Raw genomic sequence first — 21,831 nt, 5'->3', positions numbered from 1 at the left:
TACCTGCACAGCCTTTGTGATCATCGCAATCTACCTTTTTGTAGCCTGTTTTGTAATAATAATTAAAAAATAATTATCACTAACGTTTTCAAATACTTGTAGTGGAGTAAACGTAACACATTTGCCTCTCAGTTGTAGTGTAGTAGAAGTATAAACTATTGAAGAATGAAAATAATCAAGCTAAAGTAAAAGTAGCTCAAAGTAACTACCACTTCCAGCAAAGTGGGCGGGAAACTGCCCCCCTCTGGCTGTAGCTGGCTAGGCCTCTGATTGGCCAGTATACTGTATAAAAGAACCAGTAGACAGCAGAGAGGTCAGTGAGCTGCGACGAGGTCCTTGGTGATTAAACTTCATAACCTGTCTACTTCCTCTGTGTCTCCACACCTACATCTGAAGCAGGTAAGACTCTGAGACCACTTAAATTGAGACCAGAACGTGTGACCCTGTTCAAACAGGACTGTCTCAGTGCTAATTTATGACACTTTAAAATTATAGCAATTTTTTCTTGAAATCCTGCCTAGTCTACCATTGCTCTCACAGTAACAGTAGCTAGATGGTTGCATACGATCAGACACCGTGTTACATTGAGCAGATGCTCTTTTACAGAGCTTGAAGAGAGTGCATCATCAATGAGAGTAGGCCTAGCCGCCTGTAGCAGATCTACAAGCTCACAAAGTGTCGTGATGCGACACAGTCTAGTCGCTGGAGGGGGGTCTCCTGCACCCCCCGGAAATATACTTCTAATCAGTGTTTTCTTATTGGAAAAAATGTGCTGAACATGATGAGCTATGATAAAACGTTGTCAAAATGTCCCACCTACCTCAAAACCCCCTTTTTGGTATATGGCTCTGGCGAAATTGTGTAAAGGCAAATATTAATTCACTAAAATTACATAAATAGACATGGTAGTCTGAAATTGGTCATGAAGTATCTTGACACATAGGGGTAAGTAGCAGAACAGGATTTGGGGGGTTGCTACCATTATATTCTGAATTATGACCCACATCATCCTCAAAAACACAAAATAATATGGTGTCCGCTTGGCTAATAACAACAAAGATGGTTATTTTCCAACACATTATGGTGAGAATCACTGCCTCACTTGTATATAGAAAACTTCCCATATCCCTAAGCTTCAATTTGAGCCAAAGATAACCTTTCTATCTTGTAAATTACTCTTTCTGTAGCCAAAATTCTGAACTATACCTCAAATCGGTGAAAATTGTATATTTAGTCAGTATCAGCTATACATTTGGAATAAATGAATGAATGACTGAGTTTGAACTGACTCCACATCATGGAATATTTCTTACTTGAATAAGCTATGTTAAAAAGTGTCCCATCTACCATTTTTATGCAAATGAGTGCCTCCATTATCAAAATAATCGATTTTCACTATAGCTCAGCCAATATTGCACTTAAATGAACAAATAAGGTGTCTAGACCTATGTTTTGAGGGTCAAGGATCTCAGTGAAACTATTCTTAAAGTGACCACATGTGCCCGTGGCATGCTGGTGTACAAATCAGTGCCGATTAAATATCTATCTCGTCGGCTTCTTGTCCATGCTCTCCAGACAGTGTCAAGGAGATCAACCAGTGAGGTTGGTAGGACTGCACCGCAGGACACACTGGAAAAACTCAACCACCCCTGTCCTTCATCTTAGGGTTTTGGTTTTTCCAAAAAAGCTTCATCAGCTCGCTTGTATAAGGCAACACGGTGGTTCTCTTCAGAGCAGAGTAGCATGGAGCAAGACGAGCCAGGTCAACTTTAGATTTAGAAATGAGTTCGTCATCTGCCCCCACCACTCTTTCACTGAAGACTCACAATTCAAATAGCTCTAGCCAAGCCATGTGGCTCATCGGTCAGGAGCCTAACAAGTACACTCCCTGACATGACTAGTATGTACCAAAGGGACCCTTTGGTATACTATACCTCAAATCGGTGAAAATTGTATATTCAGTCAGTATCAGCTATACATTTTGAATGAATAACTGAGTTTGAACTGACTACACATTATGGAATATTTCTTACTTGAATAAGCTATGTTATAAAATTGGCAAAGTGTCCAATCTACAATTTTTATGCAAATGAGTGTCACCATTATCAAGACAATCGATTTTCACTATATCTATATTGCACTTAAATGAACAAATAAGGTGTCTAGACCTATGTTTTGAGGGTCTCAGTTAACCTATTCTTAAAGTGACCACATGTGCCCCTTGGCATGCTAGTGTACAAATCAGTGCCGCCTTTACAATAAAGTCACATTTATACGTAAGAGATACCAATATTGCATATAACATCTAGGTGCTGTGTTTTTAAGCAAGCTTTATCATTTAGAATATACTGTAGAATAACATCACAAACTAAAAACATCCTTAGTATCAACAATAGTATACGGCAGTATACACACTAGACTATAGAATGGCCTGCAATATGCAGTACAACATTCAAACAGTCACACAATCCTGTAACAGTATTCAATCCTATTCCTGTACACACTCAAAGGCAAAAATGTAAGCAACAGTGTACAAACAGTGACCACCCTAGCCTGCACCATAAAGGACGAAATGCACAGTCACATGAATCAGTCATCGTGTTCATAGAACTCATCAGTCTTCTTTGTCTGCTTGTCCATGATCTCCAATGACAAGGATTTTCAACCATCTCTGCCCTTCATATGGTTTTGGTTTTTCCACAATAGCTTCATCAGCTACATCAGCTATCAGGCAACACGATGGTTCTCTTCAGAGCAGAGTAGCATGGAGGAAGACGAGCCAGGTCAACTTTAGATTTAAGAAGGGAGTTTGTCATTTGCCCCCACCATTATCCACAGCAACTTGGCATGGGTGACGTCCACTGGGGCGGCGGTGGCTCAGGGGTAGAGTGGCTGGATGGTAACCGCAAGGTTGCCAGTTCAAACCCGGGCTCCCCCAGAGTTAGTGTCGAAGTGTCCTTGAGCAAGACACTGAACCCCTAACCGCTCCTGGTGTGCAGTTTGGTGCCTTGCATGGTTTCCGCTGCCATCAGTGTATGATTGAATGGGTGAATGTAATGCACAATCTATGTAAAGCGCCTTGGATAAAAGCGCTTTATAAATCCACCATTTACCATACTGAAGACTCGCAACACTGTCCATAGAGCATGCTCCAACTATACTAATTAAGGATCTGTTCTATATTGTGTAGCACAAGGCACATTTCAAGGACCCCCATAACCCTTACAGTTCCATTTGTACATTCAGAGTTGCACACCCGTATTAAGGGGCGCTGCATATCAACAGCTCAGTGGCCTTGTGGTCAGAGCATTTGCATTGAGCCTGGGAGGTCGGGGTTCGATCCCCGGCCGGTCAATACCAAAGACTCAGAAAAATGGAACCCAGTACCTCTCTGCTTGTCCCTGCTTGGTACTCAGCATCAAGGGTTGGATTGGGGTAAGTCCCTGCTACATACTATTGTCATGTCCAGGGGGTGTACTTGTACATCAAGCTGCCTCACGCTACAGAAACAGGAGATAGGCTCCTGCCCTATGGGCCTCATGGCTCCGCAAGGCTTACAGGTCCATTTGGTTCCATTTTTTACACTCTAGAGTTACACACCCGTAAGAGGCCCTGGATATCATCAACAGCTCAGTGGCCTTGTAGTTAGAGCGTCCACCCTGAGACTGGATGGTCAGGGGTTCGATCCCCAGCTGGGTAATACCAAAGGGTCCCTGCGACATACTAGTCATGCCAGGGAGTGTACTTGTTAGGCTCCTGACCAATGAGCCACATGGCTTGGCTAGAGCTATTTGAATTGTGAGTCTTCAGTGAAAGAGTGGTGGGGGAAGATGACAAACTCATTTCTAAATCTAAAGTTGACCTGGCTCGTCTTGCTCCATGCTACTCTGCTCTGAAGAGAACCACCGTGTTGCCTTATACAAGCGAGCTGATGAAGCTTTTTTGGAAAAACCAAAACCCTATGATGAAGGACAGGGGTGGTTGAGTTTTTTAATCCAGTGTGTCCTGCGGTGCAGTCCTACCAACCTCACTGGTTGATCTCCTTGACACTGTCTGGAGAGCATGGACAAGAAGCCGACGAGATAGATATTTAATCGGCACTGATTTGTACACGAGCATGCCACGGGCACATGTGGTCACTTTAAGAATAGTTTCACTGAGATCCTTGACCCTCAAAACATAGGTCTAGACACCTTATTTGTTCATTTAAGTGCAATATTGGCTGAGCTATAGTGAAAATCGATTATTTTGATAATGGAGGCACTCATTTGCATAAAAATGGTAGATGGGACACTTTGCAAACTTTTTAACATAGCTTATTCAAGTAAGAAATATTCCATGATGTGGAGTCAGTTCAAACTCAGTCATTCATTAATTTATTCCAAATGTATAGCTGATACTGACTAAATATACAATTTTCACCGATTTGAGGTATAGTTCAGAATTTTGGCTACAGAAAGAGTAATTTACAAGATAGAAAGGTTATCTTTGGCTCAAATTGAAGCTTAGGGATATGGGAAGTTTTCTATATACAAGTGAGGCAGTGATTCTCACCATAATGTGTTGGAAAATAACCATCTTTGTTGTTATTAGCCAAGCGGACACCATATTATTTTGTGTTTTTGAGGATGATGTGGGTCATAATTCAGAATATAATGGTAGCAACCCCCCAAATCCTGTTCTGCTACTTACCCCTATGTGTCAAGATACTTCATGACCAATTTCAGACTACCATGTCTATTTATGTAATTTTAGTGAATTAATATTTGCCTTTACACAATTTCGCCAGAGCCATATACCAAAAAGGGGGTTTTGAGGTAGGTGGGACATTTTGACAACTTTTTATCATAGCTCATCATGTTCAGCACATTTTTTCCAATAAGAAAACACTGATTAGAAGTATATTTCCGGGGGGTGCAGGAGACCCCCCTCCAGGGACTGTACTAATTGTGAGCTTGTAAATCTGCTATTTTCAAATGGCTGAAATGTGGGCTGATTTGGTTTTCTAATCAAAATTGAAATCTCCAAAGTAGTAAGTAAAGTTTTCAAAGAATTGTAGTGGATTAAAAGTAAAATGTTTGTCTCTGAGATTCTTCAGCAAATTCCTTCCTGGCCATCGGCCACCGGCATTGCCTAAAGTATAGGTCTCGTATTTGGGCGTTACAATAATCATTTATTTAGGTATAGCCGCGTACATGCGGAAACAGCGGTCGAACATGCGCTGCTCCCGTGCTTGCGTTTAGGGTTAGGTTAGGGTTTGAGGTAAGTTGTCGGTCTAATGACAGTCGGACCAATAGTATGTATAAACTAAAGCCTGTACCCCATTATTATCCTCATGTCCCTCTGTGTTGTTTGTGTTTTCTCCACTAGCAGTGACCGTCATGGCATCAATGAAGAAGCCAGTATGTCTGATAGAGAGTGACAGTGAAGGGAGTCCCCGTATGGTTCCCAGTAGCCTGGAGATTTTACAGCAGATCGAGCAGAAAGTGGTCGTGGTGTCAGTAGTGGGCATGTTCCGATCCGGAAAGTCCTACCTCATGAACAGGCTGGCTGGGGCAAACAATGGTGAGCTTTTTCATTATAAGACACATGTTTAAACTCATGATACAGTATGTGTTCCAAAGTCCCCAAATAACATCCTAGTTCAGATCAATCTAATTTGGCATTTGCCTTTAAGACTCAGAATAAAAAGAGATTCTAGTTGAAATATATTGAATGTACTTGTGGGCTCGAGTATAGCGACTCAGCGAGGTACCGTAATTATTCCCGGGGCCGTTTGCCCTCTGGGCTGTGACGTCATGTGGGTCAGAGCCATAGAGTAAAGGTTCATTCATAGTCTGGATTTTCGGCGGTGAGGTGACCACCGGAGCTGAAATAACGTTGAGCGGTGGTGAGTAAAAACAGAAAGAAGGGCTGGGGCGGTGGCTTGCTCTTCACTGCGGCTCGTGATGTCATGTTGTAGTTCGGTGGTCACCCCACCACCGAAAATCCATACTATGAATAACGCTTAAGACAGATTTACGACATTGAGGCATCAGAAAACTGAGGGCTCGAGTGCTGTTCATGCAGCCCTGGAGAGTGACAGTGTCTGTAATGTTTATGTTGTACTATTACTAAAAACATTCTAAAATAAAGGGATATAAGATATCGCATCTCTGTCTTACTCTATGGCTCTGATATGGGTCAACCAATAGGAAGGCAGAGGGGGAGGGTGTTGTGATGTCATGTGGGTCAACACGCCATCATCGAGTAGAGAGCTACTCGAGCCCACACTGTTTCTTCAGGAAATATATTTTCTAGTTTTGGTTCGTTATTGTCCCATATTATTCCATCCTCAAGGATTCCCTCTGGGACACAACCACCAATCCACGACAAAGGGCATCTGGATGTGGTGTGTACCTCACCCCAGAAAGACTGACCACACTCTGGTGCTGCTGGATACAGAGGGACTGGGAGATTTTGAGAGGGTGAGACGCCATTTTGTTTCAATCATTCATGTTCAAATCATGTTGCATTTTATCATTATAAATAATCAAGTTTTACAGGAAGGGATCGGGGATGTGACGTCAGAGGTTTGGGGGGTTTGTGGAGTTGGGCGTTCACTCCCACCACACTCTGTAAATTATTCTAATACTCATTAATCTCATTAAAAATGATGTCCAAACTATTTATTGGGCTTTCAGGGAAAGAATGACAACTGGATCTTTGCCATGGCAGTTCTGCTCAGCAGCACCCTGGTCTACAACAGCATGGGTGTCATTGATAACAAATCCATGGAGAACCTTCAGTATCCTTCACATTATTCACTCATTATTCCCTCTTTATTATTATATGTGTTCACTCACATTATGTCTGGGACTATTGAGTCCTATATTTGGCATGTTTTCAATTAGAATAGTCTTTTCCAGTCCAAGTACATTTGGACAAAGCTCAAGTATATTGTTTGGGAAAGCTCTGGCAAATGCTAAACAAGGTTTACAGTATGTCTTTCCAATCTCCATAAATGCAGATAAACCTTTTGAACTAAATGAACCATCCTCCTGCTTAGAGCTTTGGTATTGTGAATGTAATGAGAGGGTGTGAGTGCACAGCAATAAGATGCTTTCTAGCTCCAAAGGGAGTTTCAGGGACAGTTTTCCTCTTAACAAACATTTATTCAGTATTTATTACTAAATAAATGTATCATGTAGGCATTTATGTCTTTTCAGTTGCTCACATCGAAGTATAAATCCCTGCTCAGTCTGTAAAATGCTTTTCAAACCCAGTGTTGTCACTGTTGTGTGAGGTTCTTTTGTAAACCTTAACACCACCCCTTACAGATATGTGACAGAACTGACAAAGAACATCAGAGTTAAGTCCAATGAGGATGAGAATGATGATAGTGCATATGTAAGTTTCCTTCCCTCCTTTGTGTGGGCTGTGCGAGATTTTGCACTCGAGCTGGAGATTGATGGGAGATCTATAACAGAAGACGAGTACCTGGAACACGGCCTCAGGGAGAAACAAGGTTTTCACGAATTATTTGAATACACCGTAATTGAAATTTCCAAAAATGTAATCTAGGCATCAGACGTTATTTGCACTAAAAGGTATTGTTTTCTGTATTTGTTTCTTTTTGTCAAAGGTCAATGGAAGTATAACGAACCCCGTGCCTGCCTTCGGAAATTCTTCTTGTCTCGCCATTGTTTTGTGTTTGAGAGACTGGCCAACGCCAAGATAATGCAACAAATGGAGTACACGACTGATGATGACCTGGATGAAGACTTTGTTGAACAGGCCAACAAGTTCACTGAACACATCTATACCAAGTCTAACACCAAGACTCTCAGTGACGGCATAAAGGTCACCGGCAGAAGTAAGTGGGATTAAAATATTGAATGTACACTGCAACCACTGAGTGTCTGGCATTTCTGTCAGTCAACAGTATTTGAGGGATTTCAATAAATCTGCTATCTGTGTTCACTTTGCATTCTGACAATTAAATCAAGTGTTTATTGTGAGGAAGATATTTGTATATTATATAAATATTTTAAAAACTTGTATAAACTTCTATAACACATATTATTCGGTATACAGACGTACCACTCTGCCGCTATTGGAACCTATTTTGATTGTTGTAGGTTGATAATGGAATTAGCATCTGACTTTTGTCTTGCATATACATCATTGCAAAAATCTCTATCATGACTATAGTTGAACACACTTGCTGAATGGGTCTATCTTCCACAGTGCTTGGTCTGCTGGCAGAGACATACGTGGAAGCCATCCGTTGTGGAGAGGTTCCCTGTCTGGAAAATGCTGTGAAGGCACTGGCTGAGATTGAGAATGGCAAAGCTGTTGAGCAGGCCCGGGTCCTCTATGGACAGAGAATGCAGTCGGTATGCCTCCCCACCAACACCTTGGAGGAGCTGTCTGTAATCCATTCGTCCAGTCTAAAAGAAGCCCTGGCACTCTTCACAAAACGTTCTTTCAAAGACGACAACCATCGATACCTGAAGCAGCTTGGGGTATGTGTTGGGAATCATATCATCCATTATTTTCATATTGTGTTTCTGTGCACTTTATGCAACACTTTTAAAAATCCTCAAAAGCCTATAGTCAAAATGATTGTGCTTTTGAGTCCCATGTCTAATACATGGGACTAAACTGTTGTTTAACTGCAATCCCTTGTATAGTGGCTTCTCGGTATTCATCGTCCCTGTCTCTTCTCTTTCCACTGTGGGAGCCCCTCCCACTTGTATTTGTAAAGGCCCATAGTTATAGGCCTATATGTTTGTTTCGTGTATGTTTATTTGGTGTAAATACTTTGTCCTACACAAACATTAAATTCCCACTGACAATTAAGGAATGGACAATTTTACGTCATAGTGTCTATTTTACGTCATGAAGATTATAAGAGTGCCCCTCACTTCACACGGGTGTGATTTAAAAAAAGAAATCTCCGTTCGGTTGTTGACTGTTCCCTATCCGACGTACATACCTTAGGACTGTGTAATACACTTTGGAGCACACTCTGCACACTACAAATTAACCCATTTGTGAATATATGCATGTTCATTGTTACCACTGTGTTTTTTTAGAGTGTACTTCAGGAGGAATATGATCAGATCTGTGAGAAGAACGTCAACGAGTCCAGGAAGGCATGTGAAAAAATCATCCAACAAGTCTTTAAATACCTGGAGGACAACGTGGGAGCTGGTCTGTACTCGGTCCCTGGAGGATTCGAGACGTTCAGCCAGGACCTCAAGGAGATGACTGTTGCATACAGACGTAAAGATGGCAGAGGAGTCAAGGTGAGTCAGATTCCTGACAACTTCTTGTCTGAGTCAGAGAATGTTAAATTAATGTAACCATACTGGTGATGAGGTGTAGGCTAATTGTGTGTGTGTGTGTGTGTGTGTGTGTGTGTGTGTGTGTGTGTGTCTCCAGGCTGAGGAGGTGCTGAAGACATACCTGGATGAGAAGGAGGTCGGACTCGTCGGCAAGGCCATACTGGCAGCAGATAAAAGCCTCACTGCAGGACAGAAGAGAGAAAAAGGTAAAGTCAGTCAGTAAATCAATCAAGCTTATACTTTCAATGATTTGAAATCGATACAGTAACTATTTAAAATACTTGACATTTTTTTAATTAAGTAAATTGCTAAATACCACAAAAAATGTATTTCCATTGCCAAACGATACAATACTTGAAGTAGTTGCTGTTTTAATTTTGATATACAGTACTTCGAAATTCGATGCAGTTACTATATCGTTACACCCCCTAGTGGTTATGGTTATGGTTGAGGAAACTCAGGGCTGATGGGACATACTGTAGAGGTACAATCCCGACTTTGTAGGGTGTGACAGTGTTTTTCTGTTGAATGCTGTGTCATTGGTTTCCTACAGAGATGAAAATAGACTTGGAGAAGGCAGAGAGAGAGAGAGAGGCCATGAATAGGAAACAGGAGGAGCTGCAGAATAAGATGGCTCAGCAGAAGAAAGAAAGCGACGAAGTTATACAATACCTGTATAGCAGGTTAAAGTAAGTGATAATATGAAATGTTCTTTTAGATCTTCTGCTGGTTTCATTTTTTTTTAACCTAAAGAAGATACGTAGCCTAAGGATCGGAAGGTCATTCAAAAAGCGTGTGTGTGTGCATGCGCATGTGTGCGCATGATAAGGCTGTCCCCAAACATTCAAGGTTCGAATGTTCGCTCGTTAGGGTTGCCACTCGAATCTTAATTAATGGGCTTGAACCATTCGTTTTTATTTGATTTTATTTATTAAAAAAAATATTTAAAAAAACATTATTATTTTCCTTTTTTATTAACTCGAAAATATATCTTGGCGATAATTCGATATGCATATTGCATAATAAAAGCACTATGTTCATGTTGTGTTTACAATAATTTGAAAGTCCGACTCCTGCATGACAGCAGGAGACAGACAAACACATACACGAATCACGCACGTACACAGTCAATGATGATGATTGATGACGAGTCGTGAGGAGGGGTATAAATGCGGAAATTAACTTGAATTTGAACTTTGAAGAAGCTAGCAAGAAGTAGCAAGCATGTCGGCATCATGTGGGAAGAAATCTCCAGTATGGAAGTACTACTTATTGACGGATGATAGAACAAAGGCTGTGTGTCAAATATGTTACAAGGACATGGCATTCTGCGGTGGCATGACAAATCTGGCTTCTCATTTAACAAATGTAAGTATAGCCTATATGTGGCTGGCCTATACTGGTATCGCCTTGTGTTCAATGTCTTTCCTGTTTTTATCTCACCCTGTGCAGCGTAGCATTCAACAATCAATTTCGATAGAACTTTTACTTGAGTCAGGGGATGAAGAAGAGCAGAGGGAGGAAGGCGACGGAGAGGCCAAACAAGAGATGAACCGTTACGTTACCTTCAGGAAAAGTCCAGCGCGAAGTCCGGGCCGCTAGCATGGTGGAAGGAAAACTGTAACCGCTTCCCAATACTCCCAAAAGCAGCAAAACGTTGTCTTTGTATCCCCGCCACTTCCACGCCATCGGAACGCATATTTTCCACCGCGGGATATATCGTAAACAAGAGAAGGAGCAGTCTTCTCCCCGAGAATGTGAATATACTAGTCTGCTTAGCACACAATATGAAGATTGTGTAGGGCCGACTTGAGTGAGTGTGAATGTTTTATTTCTTTGATTTATAGAAGGCTCAAGAGCTATTTCGTTCCCTCTCTTTAAAATGTTACTTGTTATTTTAAAAGTCGTTTTTTTATCAATGTTTCAAGCTGAAGCAGCTATTTGTTTGATTCGTTTGTTTATTCATTTTCTGCATGGTTTTATTGGTTTGTTTGGTTTGGTATTGGTTTTTATTTTACATTTTGCAACGAAAAAAAGTCACATATGCCTTGGGCCTATTCATTTAACTGCTGTTGTTTCATGCAGGCTATATCTGCATTCATTGCTGCTTGTATTTCTTATAAGAAACGACTTGTGCAATAAATCCCACTGTTGGAAATATCTTGTCTTATTAAATACCCTTTTGGATTTATATAGGCTTTTATAAGATTTAGATGTTATTAATAATTGTGTTAAAAATTATGCTGGTGGGTCGCACACACCAAGACTGTTCAAATTGTTTATTTCATATTTGAACAGGGACAAACATTTCGGCTATCGGTGTGACAGACGTACTTCAAGTGACGACACAATTCAATTCAAAGGGCTTTATTGGCATGAGAAAACATGATAGCCGAAACGTTTGTCCCTGTTCAAATATGGAATAAACAATTTGAACTGAAGTCTTGGTGTGTGCGACCCACTACCGTTATTTTGATATGTTTTGAACGGGGAGCGCACCTATAGTGAGAGCGCGGTGCACATGAAGAGTAATTAATAATTGTGCTTAAATCCTTCCCGGGGACGCACCTATAGTGAGAGTGCGGTGCACATGAAGAGTAATTAATAATTGTGCTTGGCGCCTGCTGTAACTTCATTGTCGTGTTTGGGCAGCCAATCGGGGTCCTGGATTTTCGTTGGCAGCAAAAATGCCTGCACTGAGAGTCAGCCAATCACATTCTTTGTCGAGTTTGGGCGGCCAATCGCGGTCCTGGTTAAGATGCCGGATGCCGGCTGCAAGAATATCAGAGAACGGCATGTCTGGATAAAAACAAATCACACGTGACCACAACACGACAGCACCCTGCAGCTTCAAGACAACGAAATAACACATAACAATAATATTTGTTGCTTCGATCATCAAGTCAGAATGACCGTGAGTTAAATCTATATTCTTATTGTTTTGTAGAATGTGACACGTTGTGTATTTTGCATAGCGGCCGTATTGCATAGCCCATCCTCTCGGAACCGCCTGGGTCAGCTCGATCTATCGTGCCGACGCATGGAGTCTTAAAAAAAAGTCAGAAAACTCAGGAGTTTTAATTCAGCACAAAAGTTCCGTGCAATAAACGGAGTTAACAATGTGACGTTCTAGGAGCCTCACATAGCCAGCCTTCATCTGCCTATGTGCAATGCATGTCGATCCACGCATGATATGATTGTATATTTGTACGTCTCTTGTTATGATGAAATGAAAATGGTGCACCCTAGTACATGTGTAATGTGTAATGCTTTGTACTAGGCTAATGAACTGTAGGCTATTAATGACTGAATTTGCATGGGGAGTGACACAACACAGATTTCAATTTCAGTTATTTTTGTTAGATTTGTAGCTCAGTATAGCAGAAGACAAAGTCATAATAGTCAAAGTTTAATGCAGTGGGTTTCAACCCTTTTGTATCAAGGCCCATTATTTAGTCAGCATTTGAGCCACAGACCACCATTTGATGACATTTAGCCTCTCAGACCCAAAACTTAGAATATCTGTTATTGTTGGATGAGATTTTGTCCACAAGACCATGCTGTATTGATATTGCTACCATTAGGAGATAGCAAACGTTGATCAAAATAACAATTGTTCTACATTCTCCAATTGTGTAGACATTTTTACAAAACTGTAACTCTTGAGCGTGTAAAACGCGTACGGTCCTTTTGGTTTCATTTTACACTCTCGATTTAAATATCTCTCCATTTGATTACCAACTCTCAAGGACCACTGGTGGTCCCCGGACCACTGGTTGAAAACTACTAGTTTAATGCAATGCAGTTCTTTGTTTTATAGCTAGATCTGATCACCTTTCAATGCAATGGCAGGCAGAGATTCTTGACTTTTACACAGGCTCCATTCATGCAGCATATTGAGGTAGAATGTAAGAAGGGAGAATATGCTAAAGAGTTCATACCAAGCATATTCTAATTGTTGGTTTGTTTGTTGTTGTTGACTTCGCTGTTTTCTTCAAGCATGCAGAATGGATCCTTCATTCAGAAAGGAGAGGGATGGTACTCCGTGTCTGGTAGACTCTTGGCCAGCCACAAAAGCCAAACAGGAGAGAAGGCCATGGGTTCGACCCCTGTCACCAGAGAGAGTAAGGCAGGCTGCGCTGGATGCTGTTGTGCGTCTTGGTGCGATGACACCGGCCACAATAATTATATTTACAAGCTACTATTTACATGCTACAAGTAAAAAGCACAAAGTAAAAACTACCTAAAAAGTTGTATTTTATATTCTGTTTACAAGCTAAAAAGCACTATTTCTACTACCTCAAAAGTTGTATTTTATATTCTGTTTACAAGCTAAAAAGCACTATTTCTACTACCTCAAAAGTTATATTTTATATTATGTTTACAAGCTAAAAGGCACTATTTCTAACTATTTTAAGTAAACCTACCTGGTTTAAAAATGTAAGTATTATTATGTTAAATGTTATAGGCATGTTATATCGTTGCTGTCAGGCAGAAATAGCTCATCAGTGGTTTTCAACCCTTTTCATATCAAGGCCCACTGTTCAATTGACATTATGAGCCATGGACCACCATTCAATTAGATCTAGCCTCTCAGACCCCAAACTAAAGAATATTTTGTCGTTGGAAAACATTTCGTTAACAATTCCATCAAATGTGGAACACCCTACCAACAGTCATTAAGACATGCAAATCCCTTGACTCCTTCAAAACCACTCTCAAAGGACATCTACGGACGGTTGCAATTTGAAACTGGCCCCCGTAGTCCCCCACCCCATTTCCCCTGTTTTTATGTGTTTTTCCCCTTTTTACCTCCTCTTATGATGCTTTCCTGTTTTTGGCTATAGAAGTGTATAATACATCTCTAAATGTTCTGATGAATTGAAATTGGTGGACCCTGTTGTAAACAAGTGGAATGCTTTATGATGTCGTCCCACAGTCAACCGTTTTTGTATGGAGTTGTGCTTGAAATGTACTGTAATTCTGCAAACTGTTAATAAATACTTCAATCAATCAGTCAATCAATCAATGAGGAAGATGATAATTGACAACTGGGACTGACCTCCCTTCAACTATTCAGCATATTTACCACGGCAACAAGGATATGACAAGATGCATGCTGTTTTCAATATAACAATTTCAGAAGAGAAATCCAATAAAATGGTTTACAATAACATCTTCAATTCATGTACCTTTTGTTCAGTTAATTCTGGGTGCCTGCCATGCAATGGCAGAAACACAGGTTGAAATCCGCAACACATACTTAATCGTCGTAATAATAATAGAGACACGAAACTTTGACGTCTATGGCCGGCCGCACGGTTTACCAAAGCCCCACAATATATACATCGAAACGTGCGGCTCGGCCGGGAATGGTGTGCTTGTGCTTTTCTTTCCGTTTCGGGTTACCGTGCCGACGTAATTCGCAATAACCGACCCGAAAAATGCCCCATGCAAAGTCAATGGAGAAACACGGGTAAAAACAGAAAACGACACGTTACTTTGGAGCCACATTATTCTGGCATACTGTTACGTAGAAACACGATTTAAACGTCAAACAGCACACGAGGCAATCGACTTTGTGGTGGTTCAGACGGAATTCGAATATGTTGCACGGTTTGCCCGCTATCGCAGTTCAAAGTGTGTGTGCTCTGAGCAAAAATCTCGACTTAGAGTGTCGCACGGCCAGAGAGAGAGCGGGTCAGAGTGAGAAAGCCACTATGAAGACTGTAGCGAAATTCTCCGAACAAATCGTCCTCACGGCCAAAATATTAACTTTACACGCATGGGTTTCGGTAATTTTGTAGCCACACTCGTCCTCTTTCACCCAATGTCACAACCACAGCCCAGATACATACGGTACGTGAACTACAGCCCTGAAAGCGACAAGTGTACCATCATAATGTGTCATGAAACTCCATGTTAACTGCCTGAATGAGTCCGCAATTCTTTCATCACAAACACAATTTCTTAACTCGCTCTTATAACCATGTTTTTAATCGTACCAATACCACGATCGCACACGGCGTACCTCAATGTCTCGGGTCACTCACGGCGAAAACAAAAATCGCATTCGACTTTTACTTTTTGCGCTAGAGCAATTTGTTCGGACCGTATATCTGAACAAATTATCTCATTGAGTCAGTGCTTTTAACTTTCAATAGTGGTTGCATTTGCATAGACTAGCCCAGCTGAAATTGATACATTGTTAATGATTCAAGGTGAAGTTGACCACCACTCACACACGCGCACACACAAACGCACACGCACGCACATGCACACATGTGCACGCACACACACACACACATTGAAAGTCAATTAAGAAAATTGGAGAAACACGTAACTCTGTCATTTCTCAACCGTTTCAGACGCGGGGTGGCTCGCCGGAACCGGGCCGCCCCCCTGAGCGAAACCAAATGGACACACACACATGCACGCACACACACACACACACACACACACACCAACACACAAACCCTCTCTTCCTATTGGCTGGCCTTTACACAGCTCTAACTTTTGCTTGCAGCATGCTACAGTCTTGAAACTTGCTCCATGGACTTGGACCACCAATAGGAGCACGCTGTAAATGTTTAATTGCTTAAGCCCCGCCCCTCTGTCTTCCTATTGGCTGGCCTTTACACAGCTCTAACTATTGTTTACAACATGCTACAGCGTCAAACTTTGGTACATGGACGTAGACCATCAAGAGCAGACCTGGGCATTGTACGGCCCGCGGGCCAAATACGGCCCGCCGGCTGACTCTGACCGGCCCGTGAAAGATTACTTGATAATCCGAAAATAAAACTTACTTTCTAATTACCTTATGGGTGGACTAAAACCGCATTGCTTTCATTTTGAAGCCCATGTATTCTCACAGTGCACGCAATCTGCACGTCAACTGTGCACGTGAATTGCGTGTGATTGAGAACCTGTCTATCTTCCTTCACCCCCCTCATATGCCAAAATGTCTTGGCTTTTTGGATTTATTGTTGACTACGTCGGTGAATGCAAATAGCCATGAAGCGTGCAGCTCCACAACACGGTAGGCGCATGCTTTGATTACCAAACTTCCTTGCAGGAGGACAAGTTAAATCCCATTATGCTTCATTGCTTTATTTAACCCGCCTCGCCAATAAAGTTAAGATGTTTTAAGATGCTACCGTATGGCGTTGTTGCGCCCAGAGTGTGGCATGCTTCTGAAGTTCAGAAAGCTTGGGCGATGCGCCGTGAGCTTGTGGATCGTCTGTTTTCGGCACACGAGTCGATCGACGTACCGTTGAACCACAAAGTAAATCTGGTAGAACGAACGTGCACACGTCAACATACAGCGCCTGCCAGGCTGCCAAGTCTCAACAATACCATCACTGGTTGGCTTATTATTGTTTTCAGAACGTTGTTGTTTATTGGTTGTGACTTAACACTCATCTCTCCATAGTAAGCAGCGCACCATGGGTTGAATGGAACTATTAAGAGAGCTACCTCTAATGTTCTCATTGTTAAAAGAAAATGCTAGTATTTACAGGACTTGTAACTTAAACAAAAACATAGTTTTCAACTGGGAAAGGAAACGTCTCAAGCCTGCAAGTAGAAAGTAAAAAAATCACACCCATGTGAAGTGAGTGGTGCTCTTATTGTACATCATGATGTAAAATAGTCACTCTGCCAATAATTTGAGTCAAATGTTTCACATTTAGTTTACCATTGCTTTGCAAAACAATGCCATTTACTGCTATTTATATAGAAATAAAATTGATATCATGCATAATTAAGTTCAGCCTTTTGGCCCGGCCCTCCAAAATATTTTCTGTTTCTCATTTGGCCCCTCGGGAAAAATAATCGCCCACCCCTGCCCGTGTGTGTGTGTGTGTGTGTGTGTGTGTGTGTGTGTGTGTGTGTGTGTGTGTGTGCGTGTGTGTGTGTGTGTGTGTGTGTGTGTGTGTGTGTGTGTGTGTGTGTGTGTGTGTGTGTGTGTGTGTGTGTGTGTGTGTCGTGAATTAAACCTCTTCTGTACAAGTGTCCAAAATAAAATAAAAATCCTCGTGGATTCAAATATATAGCTTTTGTACTTTCACTCGAGTAAAATCTTAATTCCCGGACTCAGAGGCTACACGTCGACTTCTACTGGCCCAAAGGTCATTCCCACTCGCCCTAAAAGCACTTATATTATAAAATGTGACCAGATTTGACTGGGAAGGGGAATCATAGCTTCAAATGGACATATTGGTTGTTCACCAGTTTTGGAGATATGGCTTTGTAAGACATACAGGATACTGTGTTTGCGTAAACAGGCCTTAAGGTAAACATCAGCTTATCTCAAGAATTAGTGCAATACAGTATATAAGTAATAAGTACAGTATTGCATGCTGTTGGACGCGTAACCATGAGCTGACATTGAGCTTGACATCTATGCATGTTTTATGAGAATCATAACACAGACCTGTCTGTCTGTCTGTCTGTCTGTCTGTCTGTCTGTCTGTCTGTCTGTCTGTCTGTCTGTCTGTCTGTCTGTCTGTCTGTCCTGACCGCTAAGACATTACAGGCGAATGCAAATGCTCAACTTATGTAATTTAGAATATAGCATTTTATGTAGACAGCACAATACAGTTTCATTATATAGATATTCTACTGTTAGGTTATTGTGTGTGTGTGTGTGTGTGTGTGTGTGTGTGTGTGTGTGTGTGAGAGATTGTTTTGTGGGGTGGGGCTGGGGGAACAGGTCCAGTCTGTGACCCTCCCTCAGACAGGTAGAGAGGGGTGGGTGGGGGGTGCAGAGGAAGGGGCCGGCCCGAAACCGCTGGAGTGACCCGTGGAACCAGTCTCACAAGATGCATCTCTCCTTCTGCCCCCCCCCCCCCCCCCCCCCACGCTCATTCACAGCATATTACCTCATAAGACACAGCTGTGTGACTGCACAGACTTTCCTTCTACACACCAGGAGAGACAAACGGCTAGACCGTCGCACAGGTAAGAACTCTGCAAGATCCAAACACTGATCAGAAGAAGGTTTAATTTAAAATATATATCCTTTATTTACCCAGGCCAGGGTATAGTAGCTTATACCACAATGGTCATTACCAGCAACGCCCTGCACATAGAAACACACACACACACACACACACACACACACACACACACACACACACACACACACACACACACACACACACACACACACACACACACACACACACACACACACACACACACACACACACATATGCTGCACATGGTTAAAGGAGAATTCCATGCTAGAAGGCTTTATTACCTTTCTTTACCTTTCTTTGTAGTTGTTACGTCCTCACCAAAGAGGTCCAGGTGTTTTCTGTGCAAAAACTCCTTTTTGGCTATTTCCCCTACCATAAGCCCACAATGAATGGGGTGCGCACGTTTTTCCGACACCCCAATAATCCGACAGGCAATAGTCCGACATGTGTCGGACCATTGTCCCCCATTCCGGCTTTTTACTCCAATGGTTAGACATGTCATTACCCGACAGAAGTTCTAGCAATAGTCCGAAAACCATAGGTTAGACGGGACAATAGTCCGACGCGGGAAACAGTAGATAAAGAAAACCATAGGTTAGACGGGACAATAGTCCGACGCGGGAAACAGTAGATAAAGAAAACCATAGGTTAGACGGGACAATAGTCCGACGCGGGAAACAGTAGATAAAGAAAACCATAGGTTAGACGGGACAATAGTCCGACGCGGGAAACAGTAGATAAAGCGAAAATAGCTGATCCGCATCCCACGCTGCTGAGCGTGTGTTCCAGTTTCAACTTCATTGAGCGTGGCCAGCGCCGCTGTGTGTGTGTGTGTGTGTGTGTGTGTGTGTGTGTGTGTGTGTGTGTGTGTGTGTGTGTGTGTGCGTGAGTGCGTTCGTGTGTGTGTACGCGTGCATGTGTGTGTGCGCGTGTGTGTGAGTGCGTGCGTGCGAACTTCGAGACTAGTTGTATGTCCGCCTGACAGTAGTGCATTACATTGTATTTCAATTTGAAATAAATAATGATGAATTGATGTACTGTTGCTTGTGTGTGTGTGTGTGTGTGTGTGTGTGTGTGTGTGTGTGTGTGTGTGTGTGTGTGTGTGTGTGTGTGTGTGTGTGTGTGTGTGTGTGTTTTTTAGACAATAGACCACTTAGCACTTGATTTAACTATGAAAGAAATAAAGACTATTTAACTATGAAAGAAATAAAGACATGAAAGATATTGTCAAGGGGTTGGCAATGATTGACACACTTAATTGTTAGTAGAGATGATTATGGACGTGTCCTCCCTATAAGATACCATGACTCTCCCTCTGAATGAAAATGAAAATGTAACCTGAAAGTGACGACAAGAAGCAGATAAAATTGGAACTGGAAAATCAAAAATGAAGCTGTTAAATGTATCTATCTATCTATCTAGTAGGGGGTGGGGTGTAGGGATGGTGGTTCATTTTTGTTTATTCGCTTAAGGAGGGTATTATAGGTCTATAGATTTTTAGGGTTAATTAGTAGGATTTTTTATTTCATTCAGAGGAGAGTCATGGTATTTTATTTATACTTTTATAGTGAAACATACATTTCATCCAGGGCGTACCCATTTTGACCCAAGTGTGTCAATCAGTGCCAACCCCTTGACGATATCCTTCATCGTCTTCATTTCTTTCATAGTTAAATCAAGTGCTAAGTAAGTGGTCTATTGTCTAAAAACACACACACACACACACACACACACACACACACACACCCACACACACAGTAGACTACATCTATTCATCATTATTTATTTCAAATCAAAATACAATGTAATGCACCACTGTCAGGCGGACATACAACTCGTCTCGAAGTTTGCACGCACGCGCGCATGCGACACACACACACACACACACACACACACACACACACACACACACACACATGAAGGGGTTCCACTCCCGCCTCAATCTCTCTCTCTCTCTCTAAGCGCCGTGCACCTTTCTGACATAACAGTAGAAACGGCGTTGTGCTGTTTGTCTGTCTTCCGTGTCGGACTATTGGCTTGTCTGATCTATGATTGTCGGACCATTGCTAAAACCTTTGTCGGGGGAATGTTATGTCAGACTTTTGGGGTGAAAAGGGGGGAATTTCTATGGTCGGCATATTGGATTGTCGGAATAATGACGTGTCGGAATATTGGCTGTCGGACTATTGGTTGTCGGACTCCCGGTATGTCGGAAAAAAGACCTGTACCCGCGCCGTGAGCTTGTGGATCGTCTGTTTTCGGCACACGAGTCGATCGACGTACCGTTGAACCACAAAGTAAATCTGGCAGAACGAACGTGCACACATCAACATACAGCGCCTGCCAGGCTGCCAAGTCTCAACAATACCATCACTGGTTGGCTTATTATTGTTTTCAGAACGTGGTTGTTTATTGGTTGTGACTTAACACTCATCTCTCCATAGTAAGCAGCGCACCATGGGTTGAATGGAACTATTAAGAGAGCTACCTCTAATGTTCTCATTGTTAAAAGAAAATGCTAGTATTTACAGGACTTGTAACTTAAACAAAAACATAGTTTTCAACTGGGAAAGGAAACGTCTCAAGCCTGCAAGTAGAAAGTAAAAAAATCACACCCATGTGAAGTGAGGGGTGCTATTATTGTACATCATCATGATGTAAAATAGTCACTCTGCCTATAATTTGAGTCAAATGTTTCACATTTAGTTTACCATTGCTTTGCAAAACAATGCCATTTACTGCTATTTATATAGAAATAAAATTGATATCATGCATAATTAAGTTCAGCCTTTTGGCCCGGCCCTCCAAAATATTTTCTGTTTCTCATTTGGCCCCTCGGGAAAAATAATTGCCCACCCCTGATCAAGAGGAACAAGCTGTAATGGCTTAATTGCTTAAGCCCCGCCCCTCTGTATTCCTATTGGCTGGCCTTTACAAGGTTCAAGGTTATCTTTATTTGTCTCCCTTGGGAGAAATTTGTCTTGGAGACAGAGTCACAGCTGCATACAAATAACAGACATGTTCACATACGAAAAGAAAAAAAAACACCATGAAACACCCACATACACAAAACAGAGATATTGCACACATTCCCTTGATAAAGTGCAACTATAGTCATTAAAGTGCATTCGTCAATCCCTGATTGAGCATTTTAGTTGACAGGGGAACAAAAGAGTGTTTGAATCTATTATATACACATCGTGGAGTTCTATACCTCCTACCGGATGGCATTAGCTCGTACTCTCGGTACAGTACATGCAAGGGGTCAGATACAATATTCCGAGCCTGTCTCACCACTGCTTGTTCAAAGATGGCCTGGGGAGTGATGGGTGGGGTGGACATGCCCATGATCTTCCCAGCCATGTTTGCTAGCCTATTTACTTGAGACTTGTATTTCACAGTTAGATTGCCAAACCAGCTGGATATACCATATCTTAGGATTGACTCTATACTAGCTCTGTAAAAGGTCAATATGATATTTCTACTGACTCCAAAAAGTCTAAGTCTTCTGAGAA

General features: G+C 41.9%; 1 protein-coding gene across 1 annotated transcript; it reads left to right on the top strand.

The window, feature by feature from the left end:
* Positions 1–1,850: 1,850 nt before the first annotated feature.
* LOC308318783 (guanylate-binding protein 1-like) lies at positions 1,851–10,934 on the top strand (the record flags this gene model as incomplete). The annotated part of the gene is made up of 12 exons (XM_080768412.1): positions 1,851–1,879; positions 2,707–2,783; positions 5,371–5,565; positions 6,340–6,467; positions 6,684–6,787; positions 7,320–7,507; positions 7,625–7,855; positions 8,230–8,507; positions 9,081–9,293; positions 9,430–9,538; positions 9,886–9,992; positions 10,785–10,934. 12 exons carry the CDS (start codon positions 1,851–1,853, stop codon positions 10,932–10,934), a joined length of 1,809 nt encoding a protein of 602 aa, XP_080624538.1.
* Between the last annotated feature and the right edge of the window lie 10,897 nt (positions 10,935–21,831).

The sequence above is a fragment of the Protomyctophum bolini genome (genome assembly GCF_963924005.1).
Source record: "Protomyctophum bolini genome assembly, chromosome: 7".
In the NCBI taxonomy this organism is placed as follows: Eukaryota; Metazoa; Chordata; class Actinopteri; order Myctophiformes; family Myctophidae; genus Protomyctophum; species Protomyctophum bolini.
Note: the sequence above shows the minus strand (reverse complement) of the source record. Positions and strands in the feature narration are given on the sequence as shown.